Consider the following 17,398-nt stretch of genomic DNA (forward strand, 5'->3'; position numbering starts at 1 on the left):
CTGACACGTCCTTACATGACCCTGGCTGTTAATAGGACGTAAAAATAAACAAACAAACAAACTTTACTATTACTTATAACACTGTACAAATGTGAAATGAAATCGTGGACCACAAGTTGACTTCTTGATCTTACCATATGTAGTCACTTCACTCCACTTTAGACGAAAATATAATGATATTTGGCAGTACTGCCCCAAAATTCATTTTGAGCTGATTTTTGTCTGTATAAAATTAAAACCTATGCATTGTAATTATTGTAATTCAAATTGTTGGTAACTTTTGGTGGTGAGTAACATATTAAAAGCTCTTCTTTTATTCGTCAGTGTGAAACACACGGAACACCTTCCTAGGTGTATTTGAACATAACTTAGTTTTTTTATTTCAGAATATTTTATTGTCAGATGTTACAGAAAATCGGAATTGGGCAACAGGCAACATGCCTATACACACCATCTCCTTACATATTAACAGTAGATACTAATTAATATTAATATATACATAAATAATCTGAATTGCTATATTTAGTTAATGATGATGATATCCTAAAACATCAAGCTAGATATTAATAAACATTATATATACAAAATGTCTCCTAGTTCATATCATTACCTATTTAACGAATTCAACGAAATCTGTTCAACAAAATCAGCGAAATCTATTGGTATCTCTGACAAAGCACTGAACTTTATCCAATATAGCTTTATTAATGTTAATATCGTGTCTATCAGAGCCTTGCAAAAATGTTTGTGTTGTCCGTGGTATATCATTGTCAAGTTCCAAGATAGAGTTAAAAAGGAGCCGTCTAGGGTTGACGTATAAAGGACAGTAAAGAAAATAGTGTTCACATAACTTAGTTGATGTAAAGTGTCCATACATCCGTCCTTACCTGTTGACTAATAGATTGTTATATTGTGTTTAATGTTTGGTATAATAAGTAAAAACTTTTACATTTCAGTTCTGCAAATCCACAGGGTTAAGTACATATTTCTGTCACAAAAACATGCCATTATGTTTATGGGTTTTTATAGCATGTAGTATGGGCGTTGGTTTGACCGGATTCGACTTTGCAGATACAACCGGTACGAACCCGCTGTATCTGTAATGGAACACTCTGTACTAGCCGAACCGAACCGGTAAAAGTGGTTCGTTTACAGAAGCGTACCACTTGTATCCAGGTCGGCGGACCCGAGATTCTTCATTTGTCACCGAAATGTTTTCTTTGTTGAAAACAAGGCAGAGAGTATTTATATCCGATACAATTACATGGATCGTTTATTTCAGTGTGTGCTTAAACTATTTAGGTATTATTTTTATATCCATATTATTGTTAACACCGAAAATACATAGCTTTTATATTCGAAGCGTATCTTTCATATGGGTGCCGCCATCATGGAAAAATCCAAACGCGTTCCATTTGGCGGTGTCGTATCACTTTAGTGCAACTGGTACGAATCCGCAAATGGAACGCACGGAAGGAGTCCTTTTTAACCTTGGTATGAACATGACGACTGTAGATTATAACGTGCAAATATGGAATATATGGAATTAAGTAGGCCTAGGTACGTGTTCTGTGTAATTACACCAGCTGTGATCATACTGATACTTTCCGGATCTATTTAGCGAAATATTGTGTGCAACATCGTAGTGTATGTGGGTTTTTTTAATATTATCATTTGAAATAAGAACGGTTGATTGAAATGAGGATATCGGTGTGTTGCTCTAGACGACGAGAAGATATAACGTAAATTGGTATGTTACATCAAACCTTATCGCCAAGCCTTAACAAACAAACAAACTGACTGCCACGTATAGGACATACACGTAAAACATCAGCCACATATCCTCGGGGGGAAATATTGTAAACATTTCAGATATACTAATCCAAACATGATTAGCTTTGGAATGTCCAACACAGTGCACTGTATGTTGAAAGTGAGGATGAGAATGTACACTTATATTTAAGCTATGAACTTCAACAATGGTTTACAGTTATTGATAACAGCGCACCCAAACACGTGGGTAGTGAAAACATATGGTGAGATCGATAACCAGATACCGACAGTCTCAGGAGTCAAGGTATATTTTATAAAGAGGTATATTAGGCCTGTATACATCGTACAGACAGCAGTCTCAGGAGTCATGGTGCATTTTATAAAGAGGTATATTTGGCCTGTATACATCACACAGACAGCAGTCGCAGGAGTCATGGTGCATTTTAAAAAGAGGTGTAATAGGCCTGTATGAACGATGCAGACTGCAGCCACAGCGGTCATAGTGCATTTTATAAAGAGTATATTGAGCATTTATACATCATACCGACAGCAGTCACAGGAGCCATGGTGCATTTTATAAAGAGGTATATTAGGCCTGTATGAACCATTCAGACAGCAGTCACAGGAGTCATGGTGCATTTATAAAGAGGTATTTAAGGCTTGTAGGGGGTATGAACACTGCAGACAGCAGTCACATGGAATGCTTACAGAGATCGTATTGTATTTTATTAAGTGGGGAATCTTGAGTTTTGAATAATTAGTTCAATAAAACGATAACAGTTTATGTAGGTACCGTGTCTGGGTTAAAGTTCTGACCTGTTACCTTTCGTCAGTGAATTATTGAAACCAACAGGTTATGCTGTGGACATCATTCAACTGCACAGATAAAGTGCAGGTGGGATGTTTTACAAATATGAGTAACAACACAGAAAGTTTACACTGTAAACATCCTTGTTTGTTATGTTGGATGTATGTTGAGATGAAAAAATGTCTAAGAAGTCATTTTACTATTACTTGTCTTATAACAATGTATAAAATGTCCAGCCTTGTGTTATCATTCCATTGTAGACAAAAATATCATTTTTGGCAATACTATGAAAATGCATTTTAAGCTTTCATTTGACTTTGTTTTGCACCTGTACATTGTATACAAAGTCTTGGTAGCTGATAACATTCTAAGTTCGGTATGATTTCGTCAGTATGGAAATATCGACATATATATTTTTAATGTTATGAGAAGTAATTTATTGTCATTGGTAAATAAACCTTCATCTTAACAAATAGAAACTAAAAGTAAAAAAATTACACTGAATGGTCTACTAACTTGTCTTGATTAAAAATGATCCTGGTAACAACAACAAAGACAATACATACTTAGTTTACTGAGAGGTTAAGATTGATAACAATATAAATATATACAAAATGCTGTTCAAGTCTTCATTTGAATAATCTTAATACAAACTTAATTTCACTATAGAAGGCTTGTACTTCTAATATCGCTATTTTGGCTTAACAGGAAGAGTAAAGTTAACTACAATATAAAATGTACACAATCAACAACAGTAAGTTTTCTTGTGAGATGATTACAACGTTTAACACGATGGAGTATACACAGACAAGGACAATACTGATGTCGGCTAAAAGGGAACTAGTTTTTATAGGCAGAATATACATAATGTTCTATTACTGTTTGGTACAACTGTCGAGGTGGGACTATACGGTTTAACAGTAACTCTTGGCCATGGTGATCTCATCTGATCAGGCAGACGTTGGTCAAATTAACGGTTTATAAATAAAAGGATCTTCAGAAACTGGTTCTTTCATATGATAGTTTATGATAAAATCTCATTGGTTGGTTATTTTTGCCAGCCGTGATGACACCTCGAGACGAGTTTCTCGTATTAAATATGCTCCCTTTTATGACACGTAATCATATATCTATAACAACCTACACTTTGAAATACAATTATGTACTCAAACGACAAATTTACTGCACAAATCAGTGTAGTCATTTTGTCGTGCCGTATTTGGATTCTTATGTTTTGGTGTTTCTTGCCGTTGTGATTTTGATGACGCTGCGAGTTTTGCTACAGCGCTGCAGTATTTTAGAGTTGTAATTGACTTGATGTTGGGTTCAATTTTATTTGCCAATGATACTGTTCCCCAGACCATAATTGCCCGAGCAGATGGCAGTAATGACGTCATCATGTAAAATCATAAATCATATAAGATAGTGAGACAGGAGCTTTGGTGTTATAGAACTGTCGTAAAGCACGGCACCAGCCATACAGCTCCATGTTTATATTACTCGGGATTCCAGAAGTTCCTGGCTTAACTTGTAGCATTCATTGACTGATCAAACGAACGTATTTTTAACATATTGTTTATTTAACTAAAACATGCGTGTTAGCTGATGGAGCTTGTTTGGTATCAAAATATTCACTGTTTGGAGCATATAGTCAAAACTCTGAAGTGTGAAATTGATTTAAAGTGTATTGCGATAGAACCGGAACATTTTTCGAATCCATAAACAAGCTCTTATATAACCAAAGGGATTTATTGTAAATCATACATCTGCCCCATGGAGGGGCCGCGGTGGCCGAGTGGCTAAGATGTCCCGACATATTACCACAAGCCCTCCACCTCTGGGAAGCGGGTTCGAATCCCATGTGGGGCAGTTGCCAGGAACTGACCGTTGGCCGGTGGTTTTTCTCCGGGTACTCCGGCTTTCCTCCACCAACAAACCTGGCACGTCCTTACATAACCCTGGCTGTTAATAGGACGTAAAAATAAACAAACCAAACCAAACCATGTGCCCCATGGCACTTTGTTTCTGAGCCATGCATCATACACTGACGTCTATTGTACTGTAACACTACTTCAGTTTACACATAAATAACAAGGTTTGAAATTAACTCTTGGGCACATAAGTACCAATACACAAACTAAAATAGATAAATAACAATGCTTAACATTCCTCCTCTTTATATTCTATTACAGGGTGAACGCATCAATATGATGTGTGGATTCGGGAAAACAAATAAAACAGTAAGTACATGTTTCTATTGATATGCTATTACATGTTTCAATTGTCTTAAAGTAACGCCCTTACATATTTTTTCCGCTCCCTGGAAAGGTATACTGTACAAGGAATGTGTATGCACATCAACAGTGAATAGCGTCTTAAAGTATTAGTTTTATTATCATTTCATTTGTTTGTTTCACACACTCGCAATGAAATCACATAGTTAAAACTTTATAATTTTTCTTCACTTGATATTGATACTACAAATTATAAACAGTACTTACCTTACAAACCACCATTGAATGAAATATTTACCAAATACAAGTACATTCCTAAGCATATTTATTAAAATACCACTACCACGATGTTTCCATTATATATTCATGCATTTTCACGAATGACTTAAATATAATCAGGATATTTCGTCGTATTGAAAACAACAAGGAGAGAATTATCAGCCGCATATATAACATTTAGGCTCGATGAACGCATACTGTACCTTCGTCAGTACTCGACGCCATTTTCTTAAACATGTGATAGATCAACTGCAAGTTGGTCCTTCGAAGTTTTAAAACGTCTGTCAACTGGTTTGGCCAAGACAGAAATATGTTTATTGTTCGGCTATTTATGTTTTATAAACATCTACAAGAAATATGTTATAAGATTTTATTTTCGTTTTAGAAGAGTGACGTCGAGGAATGGATCTACACCCAAGGGTGTGTAAAGGGATTCGGGGAGTGGCTCGGGAAACACGAGCAGATCATCCTTCTTACAGCCGGAGGGGTGATAACTATGCAGGTAAGGAGGGGGCGGAGGGGTGATAACTATGTAGGTAAGGAGGGGGCGGAGGGGTCATAACTATGTAGGTAAGGAGGGGTGGTGGGATGATAACTATGTAGGTAAGGAGGGGGCGGTGGGGTCATAACTATGTAGGTAAGGAGGGGTGGTGGGATGATAACTATGTAGGTAAGGAGGGGGCGGAGGGGTCATAACTATGTAGGTAAGGAGGGGTGGTGGGATGATAACTATGTAGGTAAGGAGGGGGTGGCGGAGGGGTCATAACTATGTAGGTAAGGAGGGGGCGGTGGAATGATAACTATGTAGGTAAGGAGGGGGCGGAGGGGTGATAACTATGTAGGTTAGGAGGGGGCGGAGGGGTGATAACTATGTAGGTAAGGAGGGGGCGGAGGGGTGATAACTATGTAGGTAAGGAGGGGTGGGTGGATGATAACTATGTAGGTAAGGAGGGGGCGGTGGGGTGATAACTATGTAGGTAAGGCGGGTGGTGGGGTGATAACTATGTAGGTAAGGAGGGGGCGGTGGGGTGATAACTATGTAGGTAAGGAGGGGTGGTGGGGTGATAACTATGTAGGTAAGGAGGGGGCGGTGGGGTGATAACTATGTAGGTAAGGAGGGGGCGGAGGGGTGATAACTATGTAGGTAAGGCGGGTGGTGGGGTGATAACTATGTAGGTAAGGAGGGGGCGGTGGGGTGATAACTATGTAGGTAAGGAGGGGGCGGAGGGGTGATAACTATGTAGGTAAGGAGGGGGCGGAGGGGTGATAACTATGCAGGTAAGGAGGGGTGGTGGGATGATAACTATGTAGGTAAGGAGGGGGCGGTGGGGTGATAATTATGTAGGTAAGGCGGCTAGGTGGGGTGATAACTATGTAGGTAAGGCGGGTGGTGGGGTGATAACTATGTAGGTAAGGCGGGCGGAGGGGTGATAACTATGTAGGTAAGGAGGGGGCGGAGGGGTGATAACTATGTAGGTAAGGAGGGGGCTGAGGGGTGATAACTATGTAGGTAAGGAGGGGGCGGAGGGGTGATAACTATGTAGGTAAGGAGGAGGCGGAGGGGTGATATCTATGTAGGTAAGGAGGAGGTGGAGGGTTGATAACTATGTAGGTAAGGAAAGGGCGAAGGGGTGATAACTATGTAGGTAAGGAGGGGGCGGCGGGGTGATAACTATGTAGGTAAGGAGGGGGCGGAGGGATGATAACTATGTAGGTAAGGAGGGGGCGGAGGGGTAATAACTATGTAGGTAAGGAGGGGCGGAGGGGTCATAACTATGTAGGTAAGGAGGAGGTGGAGGGTTGATAACTATGTAGGTAAGGAAAGGGCGGAGGGGTGATAACTATGTAGGTAAGGAGGGGACGGAGGGGTGATAACTATGTAGGTAAGGAGGGGGCGGAGGGATGATAACTATGTAGGTAAGGAGGAGGCGGAGGGGAGTTAACTATGTAGGTAAGGAGGGGGCGGAGGGGTGATAACTATGTAGGTAAGGAGGGGGCGGAGGGGTGATAACTATGTAGGTAAGAAGGAGGCGGTGGGGTGATAACTATGTAGGTAAGAAGGGGGCGATGGGGTCATAACTATGTAAATAAGGAGGGGGCGGAGGGGTGATAACTATGTAGGAAAGGAGGGGACGGAGGGGTGATAACTATGCAGGAAAGGAGGGGACGGAGGGGTGATAACTATGTAGGTAAGATGGAGGTGGAGTGGTGATAACTATGTAGGTAAGGAGGGGACGGAGGGGTGATAACTATGTAGGTAAGATGGAGGCGGAGGGGTGATAACTATGTTGGTAAGATGGAGGCGGAGGGGTCATAACTATGTAGGTAAGGTGGAGGCGGAGGGGTCATAACTATGTTGGTAAGATGGAGGCGGAGGGGTCATAACTATGTAGGTAAGGAGGGGGCGGAGGGGTGATAACTATGTAGGAAAGATGGAGGTGGAGGGGTGATAACTATGTAGGTAATTGTTTGTTTGTTTGATTTATTAACGTCCTATTAACAGCTATGGTCATGTAAGGACGGCCTCCCATGTATGCGGTGTGTTGCGTGTATGTTGTGCGAGGTGAGTGTACTGGGAGACTGCGGTATGTTCGTGTTGTGTCTTCTTGTATAGTGGAACTGTTGCCCTTTTTATAGTGCTATATCACTGAAGCATGCAGCCGAAGACACCAAGCAACACACCCCACCCGGTCACATTATACTGACAACGGGCGAACCAGTCGTCCCACTCCCTGTATGCTGAACGCTAAGCAGGAGCAGAAACTACCACTTTTATAGACTTTGGTGTGTCTCGGCCAGGGGACAGAACCCAGAGCCTTCCTCACAGGGGCGAACGCTCAACTCAAGGCCAAAAGTGAGGCGGTGCCAAGGGAGGCATTAGGAAAGATAAAGTCAGGTAGGAAGAAGAGAAAAGATAAGATCCTAAATTTAGTCGCCTTTTACGATCATGCAATAGGGGCAGCAGGTACAATTCTAACGCCCTACCTGCATGGGATCTATGTAGGTAAGGAGGGGGTGGAGGGATGATGACTTTGTAGGTAAGGAGGGGGCGGAGGGGTGATAACTATGTAGGTAAGGAGGGGGTGGCGGAGGGGTCATAACTATGTAGGTAAGGAGGGGGCGGAGGGGTCATAACTATGTAGGTAAGGAGGGGGCGGAGGGGTGATAACTATGTAGGTAAGGAGGGGGCTGAGGGGTGATAACTATGCAGGTAAGGCGGGTAGAGGGTTGATGACTTTGTAGGTAAGGAGGGGGCGGTGGAATGATAACTATGTAGGTAAGGAGGGGGACGGTGGGGTGATATCTATGTAGGTAAGGAGGGGGTGGCGGAGGGGTCATAACTATGTAGGTAAGGAGGGGGCGGTGGAATGATAACTATGTAGGTAAGGAGGGGGCGGTGGAATGATAACTATGTAGGTAAGGAGGGGGACGGTGGGGTGATATCTATGTAGGTTAGGAGGGGGCGGAGGGGTGATAACTATGTAGGTAAGGAGGGGGCGGCAGGGTGATAACTATGTAGGTACATGTAAGGAGGAGCGATTGGGTGATAACTATGTAGGTAAGAAGGGGCGGTGGGGTCTAAGGAGGGGGCGATGGGGTCATCAGGAAATAATGGGCGGTGGGGTGATAACTATGCAGGTAAGGAGGGGGCTGTGAGGTCATAACTATGCAGGTAAGGAGGGAGCGATGGGGTTACATTACATTTATTTACTGTGCATTATATTTATCTTCTGTCCATTACATTTATCTACTGTACATTACATGTATCTACTGTACATTACATTTATCTACTGTACATTACATTTATCTACTGTACATTACATTTTACATTTATCTACATATTTATCTACCGTACATTTCATTTATCTGCTGTACATAACATTCATCTACATATTTGATCTACTGTACATTACATTATTTAATGTATATTACATGTATCTACTATACATCACATTTATCAGCTATACATTACATTTATCCACTGTACATTACATTTATCTACATATCTATCTACTGTACATTACATTTATCTATTGTACATTACATATATCTACTGTACATTACATATATCTACTGTTCATAACATTTATCTACTGTTCATTACATTTTTCTACTGTATATTACATTTATCTACTGTACATGACATTTATCTACTGTGCATTACATGCATCTGTTCTTTGACCTCCAATATAGTACTATTTTAAATGTCGTTTTCAATGGTAACGGTGCGGTCTAAATGTAAGTTTGCGAAAAATGGTAGCATTGATATTTTTTTAACTCTACAAAGTCTGGGGCATATGTAATGGCTGTACAGCACGCAAGCCGCACTGATACATCTTTGAAGGCTGGTATGTTTTAAAACAAGGCTAAAGTTATGTTGTTGCTACAACAATATAGCTTCGGCTTCTTTTTTCATTGATCGGCCAGCTTTGCAACGAAAACGTTTTCATTTTTTACAGTCAAATCAAAACAAAGAAAGGTCTGTAGAACGGTTGAATCAACTACAAATCACAACTAAAAGATAAATATCAGCAGAGGTATATCAATTAATCATTCATTACACAATTTGACATATACTAACTAAAAATGTTTTCTTCCGACATATTGGAATGGCAATTCCTGATCAGGTAAAAGACATAGAACAGTGTCAGATAAAGTACGAGGAAAACTCACACAAGAACTCATTTTTTATTATCTTTTTAAGAAGTTAAATTTCTTTTTCTTTTTTTTCCGTTTTTACAGCTGCTGGGGGTGATATTTGCTAGGATTTTTGTTAAACGTGTTACAAAACAGCGCGTGCGCTGGAAACAGATCAGACGTCGCCAGGAACCGCCTACTAATTGATGTGCCTTACCAAATAGTCGGGGCAGACAGGGTCGTGTGACGTCACATCCTGATGTACAGGATAGACTGGGTCAGGTATCGTCATATCCGGTATGACGAATATATGACATCATATCCGATTTGGTATTACAAGGATGTTATATTCTAGAGAGTCAGGAATTTCCGTGATTGCTCAGAACATGTGCTGAGTATCTAGAATCAGGTCCATGAGTACAAATGTCAAAGCTGCCCTAGTCTGGAGGTGTGTTTCGAGTGTCCTTTCAGTAACAGTTTTTAAGTGCAATATCATGGGAATACATTTATCTTGTTTTCTTGTGATTAATGTCCTGACAAAAACGATTACAGTGCATTATGTATTTTTGCGATTCAAAATATCCTCTCTTAAGTGTAAATGTTGGTTATTATTTCATGATATTGTCCATAAGAGTTAATTGTGTTACTCTCAAAAGGTTTTGATGTTTTTATTTGAGTTTTTCTTACCGCCAAAGTAATGAACAAACGAGCCATGATTTGTTCATCGGGGAAAGTTGGAGTATCGGAGAAAACAATCGATCTACAGAACTTTGAAGATGTTTAACGTCGGGACGTGTTCAACCCGCGACTCAGTGACCGATCATAGCACAAGAAAAGAGAAAGTAAAATAACTTGATCAATAGTTAGTTGTCAACCTTGACATTGAAAATAGTATATATAACTGTATGACAGTGTATTGATTATATGTATGTAATGATGACTGAACGTATCAAGTGTTATCACCAGTAAACACATCAATCAAAATTATCTCCTTGTTCGTGCGGAATTATTTGATTGCTGTAACGTCTTGCGTGTTGAATTCTGAACTTCTGCGTGTCAAGCGTGCATAATAGATAGGCCATCAAGGTGATTTGTCTGACCACGAGGGATGTCTGAGTTCAGACTGGTCACAAGGGATGTCAGTTTCCAGACTGCAAAGAGGGATGTTTGAGTTCAGACTGGTCACTAGGGATGTCAGTGTCCAGACTGCAAAGGGAGATGTTTGAGTTCAGACTGGTCACTAGGGATGTCAGTGTCCAGACTGCAAAGGGGGATGTTTGAGTTCAGACTGACCAGTGGCAGACAGTCCCATTGACGGACATACTCACTTACATTACACAAGTACACTTTCGTTATTATTATTGACCTTTTGCTGAAACCATTTTCTTGTTTCAGTTTTATACGTAGCACAAAAGTAGACCAAATCGCTAACGCAATTGTACTTTGAACATCGTGAGGAGTTTCCAACCCAGGAAAGGAAAATAATTTAGGGAGGCTGAAGTTCGTTCGGAGTTCCGAGTTCCGCTTAAGCTAAACGGAACTCGGAACCAATTCCGAGTTCCGCTTAAGTAAAACGGAACTCGGAACGGACCAACTTCAGCCTCCCACTAATTTAAGTCTACATATCACCTATCTCTGGGTCGATGGATTATTTCAGAAGTTTTAGGAGTCTGGGTCAAAGTATTTGGGTCATATGTTTAACGTGTTATACATGTATTTATAAAGCAGAAATGTGTAACGTATGTCATAATAATAAATCTTTGAAATACTAGCTATATTTTCACACGAGCGAGGCATGACAATGGTATACAATGCCGGCACATGACCTTGCGCACCTGAGAGTTTCATAGCTGCTAGATAATTAATTTAATATTCATTTATTGTTATATCATGTTGACAGTAAGGACCAAACTTTTGTTTTTCAATTAATGGTATTTTTCAGTTTACCAAAAAATAAACGAAAAACATTGACCTTACCCCATATTTTAATCGGAAGTAAACATGGTACATATTCTTGCGCAGTGCACTATATAATCCAATTTTAATAATGTTACATTCAATTTATTTAGCTGACCATTTAAATTCCCATAAAACAAAATATTCGAATATAAAACAGTTTCAATTTTTTTTAAAAATCAAATAAAAAAAATGCAGGAACTTTTCAAAGCAGATGGCGTTTCTCGACATTGTTCCCCTATGGTCCCTTTGTGACATGGTACGTCTGCATCTTAAACTAAAACAGAGATTGTATTAGATTTAGCATTGCCATTATGTCCTTTTTGTGTCCGAATAATTTTGCGACCTTATTAAAATTACCGGAAATAATGTATGTGCAAGATCATGTGCCGCGCAAGATCATGTGCCGCGCAAGATCATGTTTCTTTCCTGTACACTTATTGATTTTTTTAAGATTAAGTTATCAATTTGGTAGAAACAAGTTTGTATGAGCCGTTTACAACAATAATCAAATCATACTAGCTTTTCCTATCGTAATATAAGGGAGGTAACCCCTGAAGGATTACATGATTAAAACACCTGTAGTGCATAAGCAGTGTGATTTATGACATATTTTGAAAAATTAATAATGAATGCGCGTTGCATGTTCTGCCAAGTTCCGTATAGTTTGGTTTAAATTAATATACTACAATTTGATAAGATTTTAATAAGAAATAAAAAAAAAATCACGACCTTCCATTGTTTTGCACTCAGTGACGTCAAAATTGATAAATTTAAATTATCATTTGAGCCTTTTAAGTTAGCTTGGTATTCTTTCGCAGTATCTTAAAACTGTACATTCTGCCATTTTGCTTTGACCGCAAAAATCGACTAAATTTATTATCTTTTCTCTTCTATCATAACTGACTTTCTCTTCCCTACGTCTCCTTGATACAGCCTCACTGCCTGCCTTTAGTTAAGCGCTTGTCCCTGTGAGGGATGTTTTGGGTTCTGTCTCCTGGTAAAGACACACCATAGTCTATAAAAGTTCAGGATCAAGATAGTGGGACGACTGGTTAGCGCTTTGTCAGTATTAGTGAGTGTGTTTTTGGTGCCTTTTGAGGCATGTATTCTTCATTGAGAGAGCACTATAAAAAGTGCAACTATTATCAAGAGACCCAAAAATAACATACTGCAATCTCTCAAACCACACACACAGGTAACACATTAAAGATTACATTGGATGACCTTATGATAATGATATTTAACCTTCCCTCATTGTTTTACTGTACTTTTGATATGTTATGATAAAATAATTCTTTCAATTTTTCAACTTTTTTTTCTTTTATACATTTAAAATACTCCTTTTCTGTCTTATCTGTAAAAATATTTAATTATTCTTTTTCCCCATTTGTAGTGATATTAAGAATCACAAACTTCAACTTAAATGTAATACTTAATGAACTTTTCCTCGACTCACTCACTTATATATTAAAACATGGCTATGATGTCATCTTTTGTTGTCCCCAGTACTTTATTTCGACTATAGTTCAAGTACATGTTCTGTCTGTAGATTAGTACACCTTTCACTGTACATTAGTTTACCTGTAGCTGTAGATTAGTTTCAACTAATCTACAGTTTCAGGTAAACTAATGTACAATGAAAGGTAGAGAGTGACACTACATGCAGCATTGTAAAATTGGACAGATAAATAACAAGTAGATGTAATCATATTCAACATAAATGTAACAGAAACTTAAATAATACATATTATTACATATTTTCTGTTTTATATATTGATTCGTGGACATCGGCATAAATTTAATCACATCACCCAAAACGCATAAAATTACTCCTTGTGTTGAAAATCAAGACTTTTTAGTATTTCGACAGCACAGGCATTCCTACAATGATGTTTTAATTTTAGATAGAAATATGTAACACTTAAATCCACGTTTTCCAAATTGAATAATTTCAGTATAATTCCTTATCCAAGAATCACAAAGCCTAATGAACAAATTTGAAATTTTAAGCTTTCTTTTCATCACTGTGCCGTTTTCACTGAATTCCAATGTAGTTTCCTTTAGAATCCACTAATGGTCTGCCTCTGACATAAAGAGCAGTTGAATTAACATATCACAAAATAAACTCTCTTATTGGAAATTTGATAAACATTTTAGATAGTTTGACTTCGTAAAGATCTGATCTGCACTGTCTGCCATGTTGCCTCTTGTACTGCTCCACTCAGAATGAAAAGAACTCAAACTCAAAAAAAAATTCTCTGGTAATTACATTGATATGGAATTTCATGAAAAATTCATGCTATGCATGCACGACCAGAGTAGACATACGCAGTACATCAGTTACTGTGCTGACATGTTCAGTGTCAAAGGTGGTTGAAGGCCTTACCTGTAGCTGTAGATTAGTTACACAATAGCCATAGTTAGCACTGTACATCTGAGTGCCATGTTTTAAGTCAGAGAAACACCTCAAACTGTAGATTAGTCAAGATAATGAACAATGCTCGGCCCTTCAGGCCTCGCATTGTCCATTATCTTGACTAATCTACAGTTTTCGGTGATTCTCCTATACGTATACCCGATTGTATTAAGTGTTTTATTGATTTCTGTGCGATTTTTAACCTAATATTATATATTTTAAAGTACATATGTGGATTTATCGCATAACCAAAATTCATAGATAAGTCCTTATTGTTTAATAGAACCCCTAAATTGTTAAAATAGTTTCCCTTTATTTTCTATTTGTAAATGTGTCATTGTATTGGGATTATATTGTGAAATTATTTCCATTGAATGAAAGTCATAGGATCTATGTAAGGCTGTGTGTATCAATTAACATATATTCATTCTTTATTTTATCTAACTCATTTATCTGTTTAGTTATTTTGACTAGAGTGTTGATTGCACGTTTCCATTCTGAATGTATAAATTTATAACTGCTATAACTCGCTTATCAATTTGCTTTTGTTTTATTGTCGATCAAAATCATGTAAATGAAATCATTTCTTTAATTACATCTGTGCCCTGTGTGTCATAACTGAGCAAAACATTAAACATTGAATAATCTATTGTAACGGTAACCCATTTGTTTTTATTAAGTAAACACTTTAGATCAAAGCCTCGGACAAACTTGTATGTCCTAAACATAAATTACAACATAGAATTAAACGTATCTTCAGAAGTCACTTTGTACTTACAAATAACACTGTAATAGTGTGAGGATGAATTGGTAGACCACAACTTGTGTGTCTTGGTTTGACTATGTGTGCCTATTTTTCCACCATGTAGACATAAATGTAATGGTTGACTTTGTAAATTAAAACCTATCCATTGTAAGTATTGAAATTCTCAAAATTTTGATTACTTTTAGTGGTAAATAGAATATAAAAAACTCTTCTTAATTTGTAAGTTTAAAAATTAAGGCATATATAATTTTAACAAGTCTCCTATATGTATTTCTACTGTAATTAAATCATTTAAAAAAAGAGTTATTTCTAATGATATTTTACATTTTGTTTCTACATATTTCTTCCTTTCTGATATTGCGTAGCTGGTTTTTTCCTAGACCTAGCATTAATTTCAACTGAAGATCGATGTAATCGCCTTCTTCAAAAACACCTTCTAGCTTTTATATATTCATATTCAAAATAGGCATATTTTTCCAAATGTGATTTCGTTTATTTAATAGGTTAGCCTCTTGATCCAACTGATTTGATTCTAATTATACGTTCCTTTTGTTATTCTCTATGGTGGTATATTGCATTTAATTATCAGTAACAATATCTCCTATTTCAGTTTCATGACTGACAACTCATCTGTAACCGGACCTTTATCTTCGATATAATGATTACTTCTGCTTCTATGAATTCCTTTTAACACTAGTTTCCCTCTCTATATTAAAATGAAAATTATCTGATTTAGGTATAGTTCCAATATCTTCAAAGTAAATATTTCTAAGTTGTATCTCCAGTTTCTTACTTGTATAAAGGTTGTTATGAAAGTTCAAATTGCAGCGACTTTATATCCTTATCATTAACTAGTTTGCCATTTTCATTCTAAATGTTATTCACAATCCATGCAGATTGTCTTTTTACCCTGAAGGAAAATTTTAAGCATTTTCTATATACTCGACTCTCGACTTTATTTGCGTACCTTATTGCCTTTTCTCCATACCAATCATTTCTGTGGATTGTTTTTTAGTTTTTTTTTCCATTTTTGGTTGCTTTTTCACTGAGCGCAGGCTTTCTAATATACTCGATATTTTTAGCTTTTCCCTTTTCTCAGTATACTATCACTGTATGCTAAATTTTAATTTTGCAGTGTTTGTTTCCACACTTCACACTTATCTAGATGAAATGATTTTATTCGTTGTATTTTAATACTTCTTGCATACGTGATTTTGTATAAGTATAATTCTTGTGTTTTAGCATATCAGTTACTAAGTCCTTTATTATCAATATTATATTTTCACTGCCTGGATCTCAGCACTTTGATATTTACTGGTCTAAAACCAGCCGTATTAGCCATATTTGGCATGTTTTTTCATAGAAGTAATCGAATATACTTTATAAACAACTTCACTTTTTTCACCAGGAATACTGTATTTTTAAAGACCAATATCTGTCTAAGAGCTTTAAAAACAGATACAAATTGCAAAACCAAAACATACCTGGGACTATTTTGTGATCCGTTGAGACTTTCGGTCAAAACGGGTTTTTTAGTCATCGCCAACCTTTAATTTACTTTCCGAAAAAAAATATTCTTTTTATAATCAAAACCGCTGCACAAAATTAGTTTATCTTCTCAAGAATGAATCATCTACAAATATTTGTGAAGAAATGCTTCTGTATATATTGGCACTGAAGTTTTAGTATCATCATTGCATATTTCAGTATCAATTACTTTTATTGTTCTCTTATCGCCTTCATTTCAACTTTTAAATAAGGCTTATTTGTGATACTGATCGATATTCGTTTTTTTATGAGATGTTGTGAAATATTTTGTTTTATCTTGTTTAATCCATTCGTATAGTCTCAGTCATTTAGTACCTTTGTAGCTACATGTAAGCCCTTGGGCGTTAAGATAAATCAGGTGTACGGTCCACCCTTTTTTATTTGGTTATTTTTGTGGGGTCTTAAGTATGAATCTTCGAATCGCCTCTACCCCACCCGCCTTTTTGTTCGTTTGCTTCTACTTGCTCTTTTTTTTTTTTGCTTGACCTTGTGTTCTGCATTTTTGTGGGGTTCGTCTTTTTTGTTTTATGATGTCTTCTGAGTTTTCCACATTTTCATCGTTCTTCTGTGAAATCATGTTTTATATTTTAGTGACAGAGTGTGGTGTACGTTCTTCGCAGGTATTCCAGCGACAGTGTGGTTTTCACATGGAACCGAGAATGTTACAACCTCTCGAATGACATATATCATCGAAACAGGAAGAAAAATGTATATATTATATCAATTTACTTGATTATGAACTTCGATTACACTTACTATGAGGTAAGGATCCGGTGAGGTCGAACCTAAATTATTGAAATATTTAAATTCTCATAACTATAAAAGTATTATGAATTAGATATAAACCTAAGACTCGCTATACCATTATTATAATATATGTGTTCTTGAAAATCTTCTTAGATGGTAGGTTTTCCTTAAGAGCGTGGTCTTCAGTTGATCGCAAACACGATATATCAAACATCCTTTACAAGTACACA

The 17,398-nt window shown here is 37.4% G+C and overlaps 1 protein-coding gene across 1 annotated transcript in view; it reads left to right on the forward strand.

Annotated features, from left to right (window-relative positions):
- Positions 1–10,719, forward strand: part of LOC138334371 (tetraspanin-33-like) — a 28,796-nt gene extending 18,077 nt beyond the window's left edge. The window contains exons 6-8 of the mRNA XM_069283037.1: positions 4,774–4,821; positions 5,480–5,596; positions 9,838–10,719. Coding sequence (XP_069139138.1) covers positions 4,774–4,821; positions 5,480–5,596; positions 9,838–9,939 — 267 coding nt within the window. The 3' untranslated portion in view covers positions 9,940–10,719. The remainder of the gene's footprint in view (positions 1–4,773; positions 4,822–5,479; positions 5,597–9,837) is intronic.
- The last annotated feature ends 6,679 nt before the right edge of the window (positions 10,720–17,398 follow it).

Source organism: Argopecten irradians, chromosome 11 (genome assembly GCF_041381155.1).
Source record: "Argopecten irradians isolate NY chromosome 11, Ai_NY, whole genome shotgun sequence".
Classification (NCBI taxonomy): domain Eukaryota; kingdom Metazoa; phylum Mollusca; class Bivalvia; order Pectinida; family Pectinidae; genus Argopecten; species Argopecten irradians.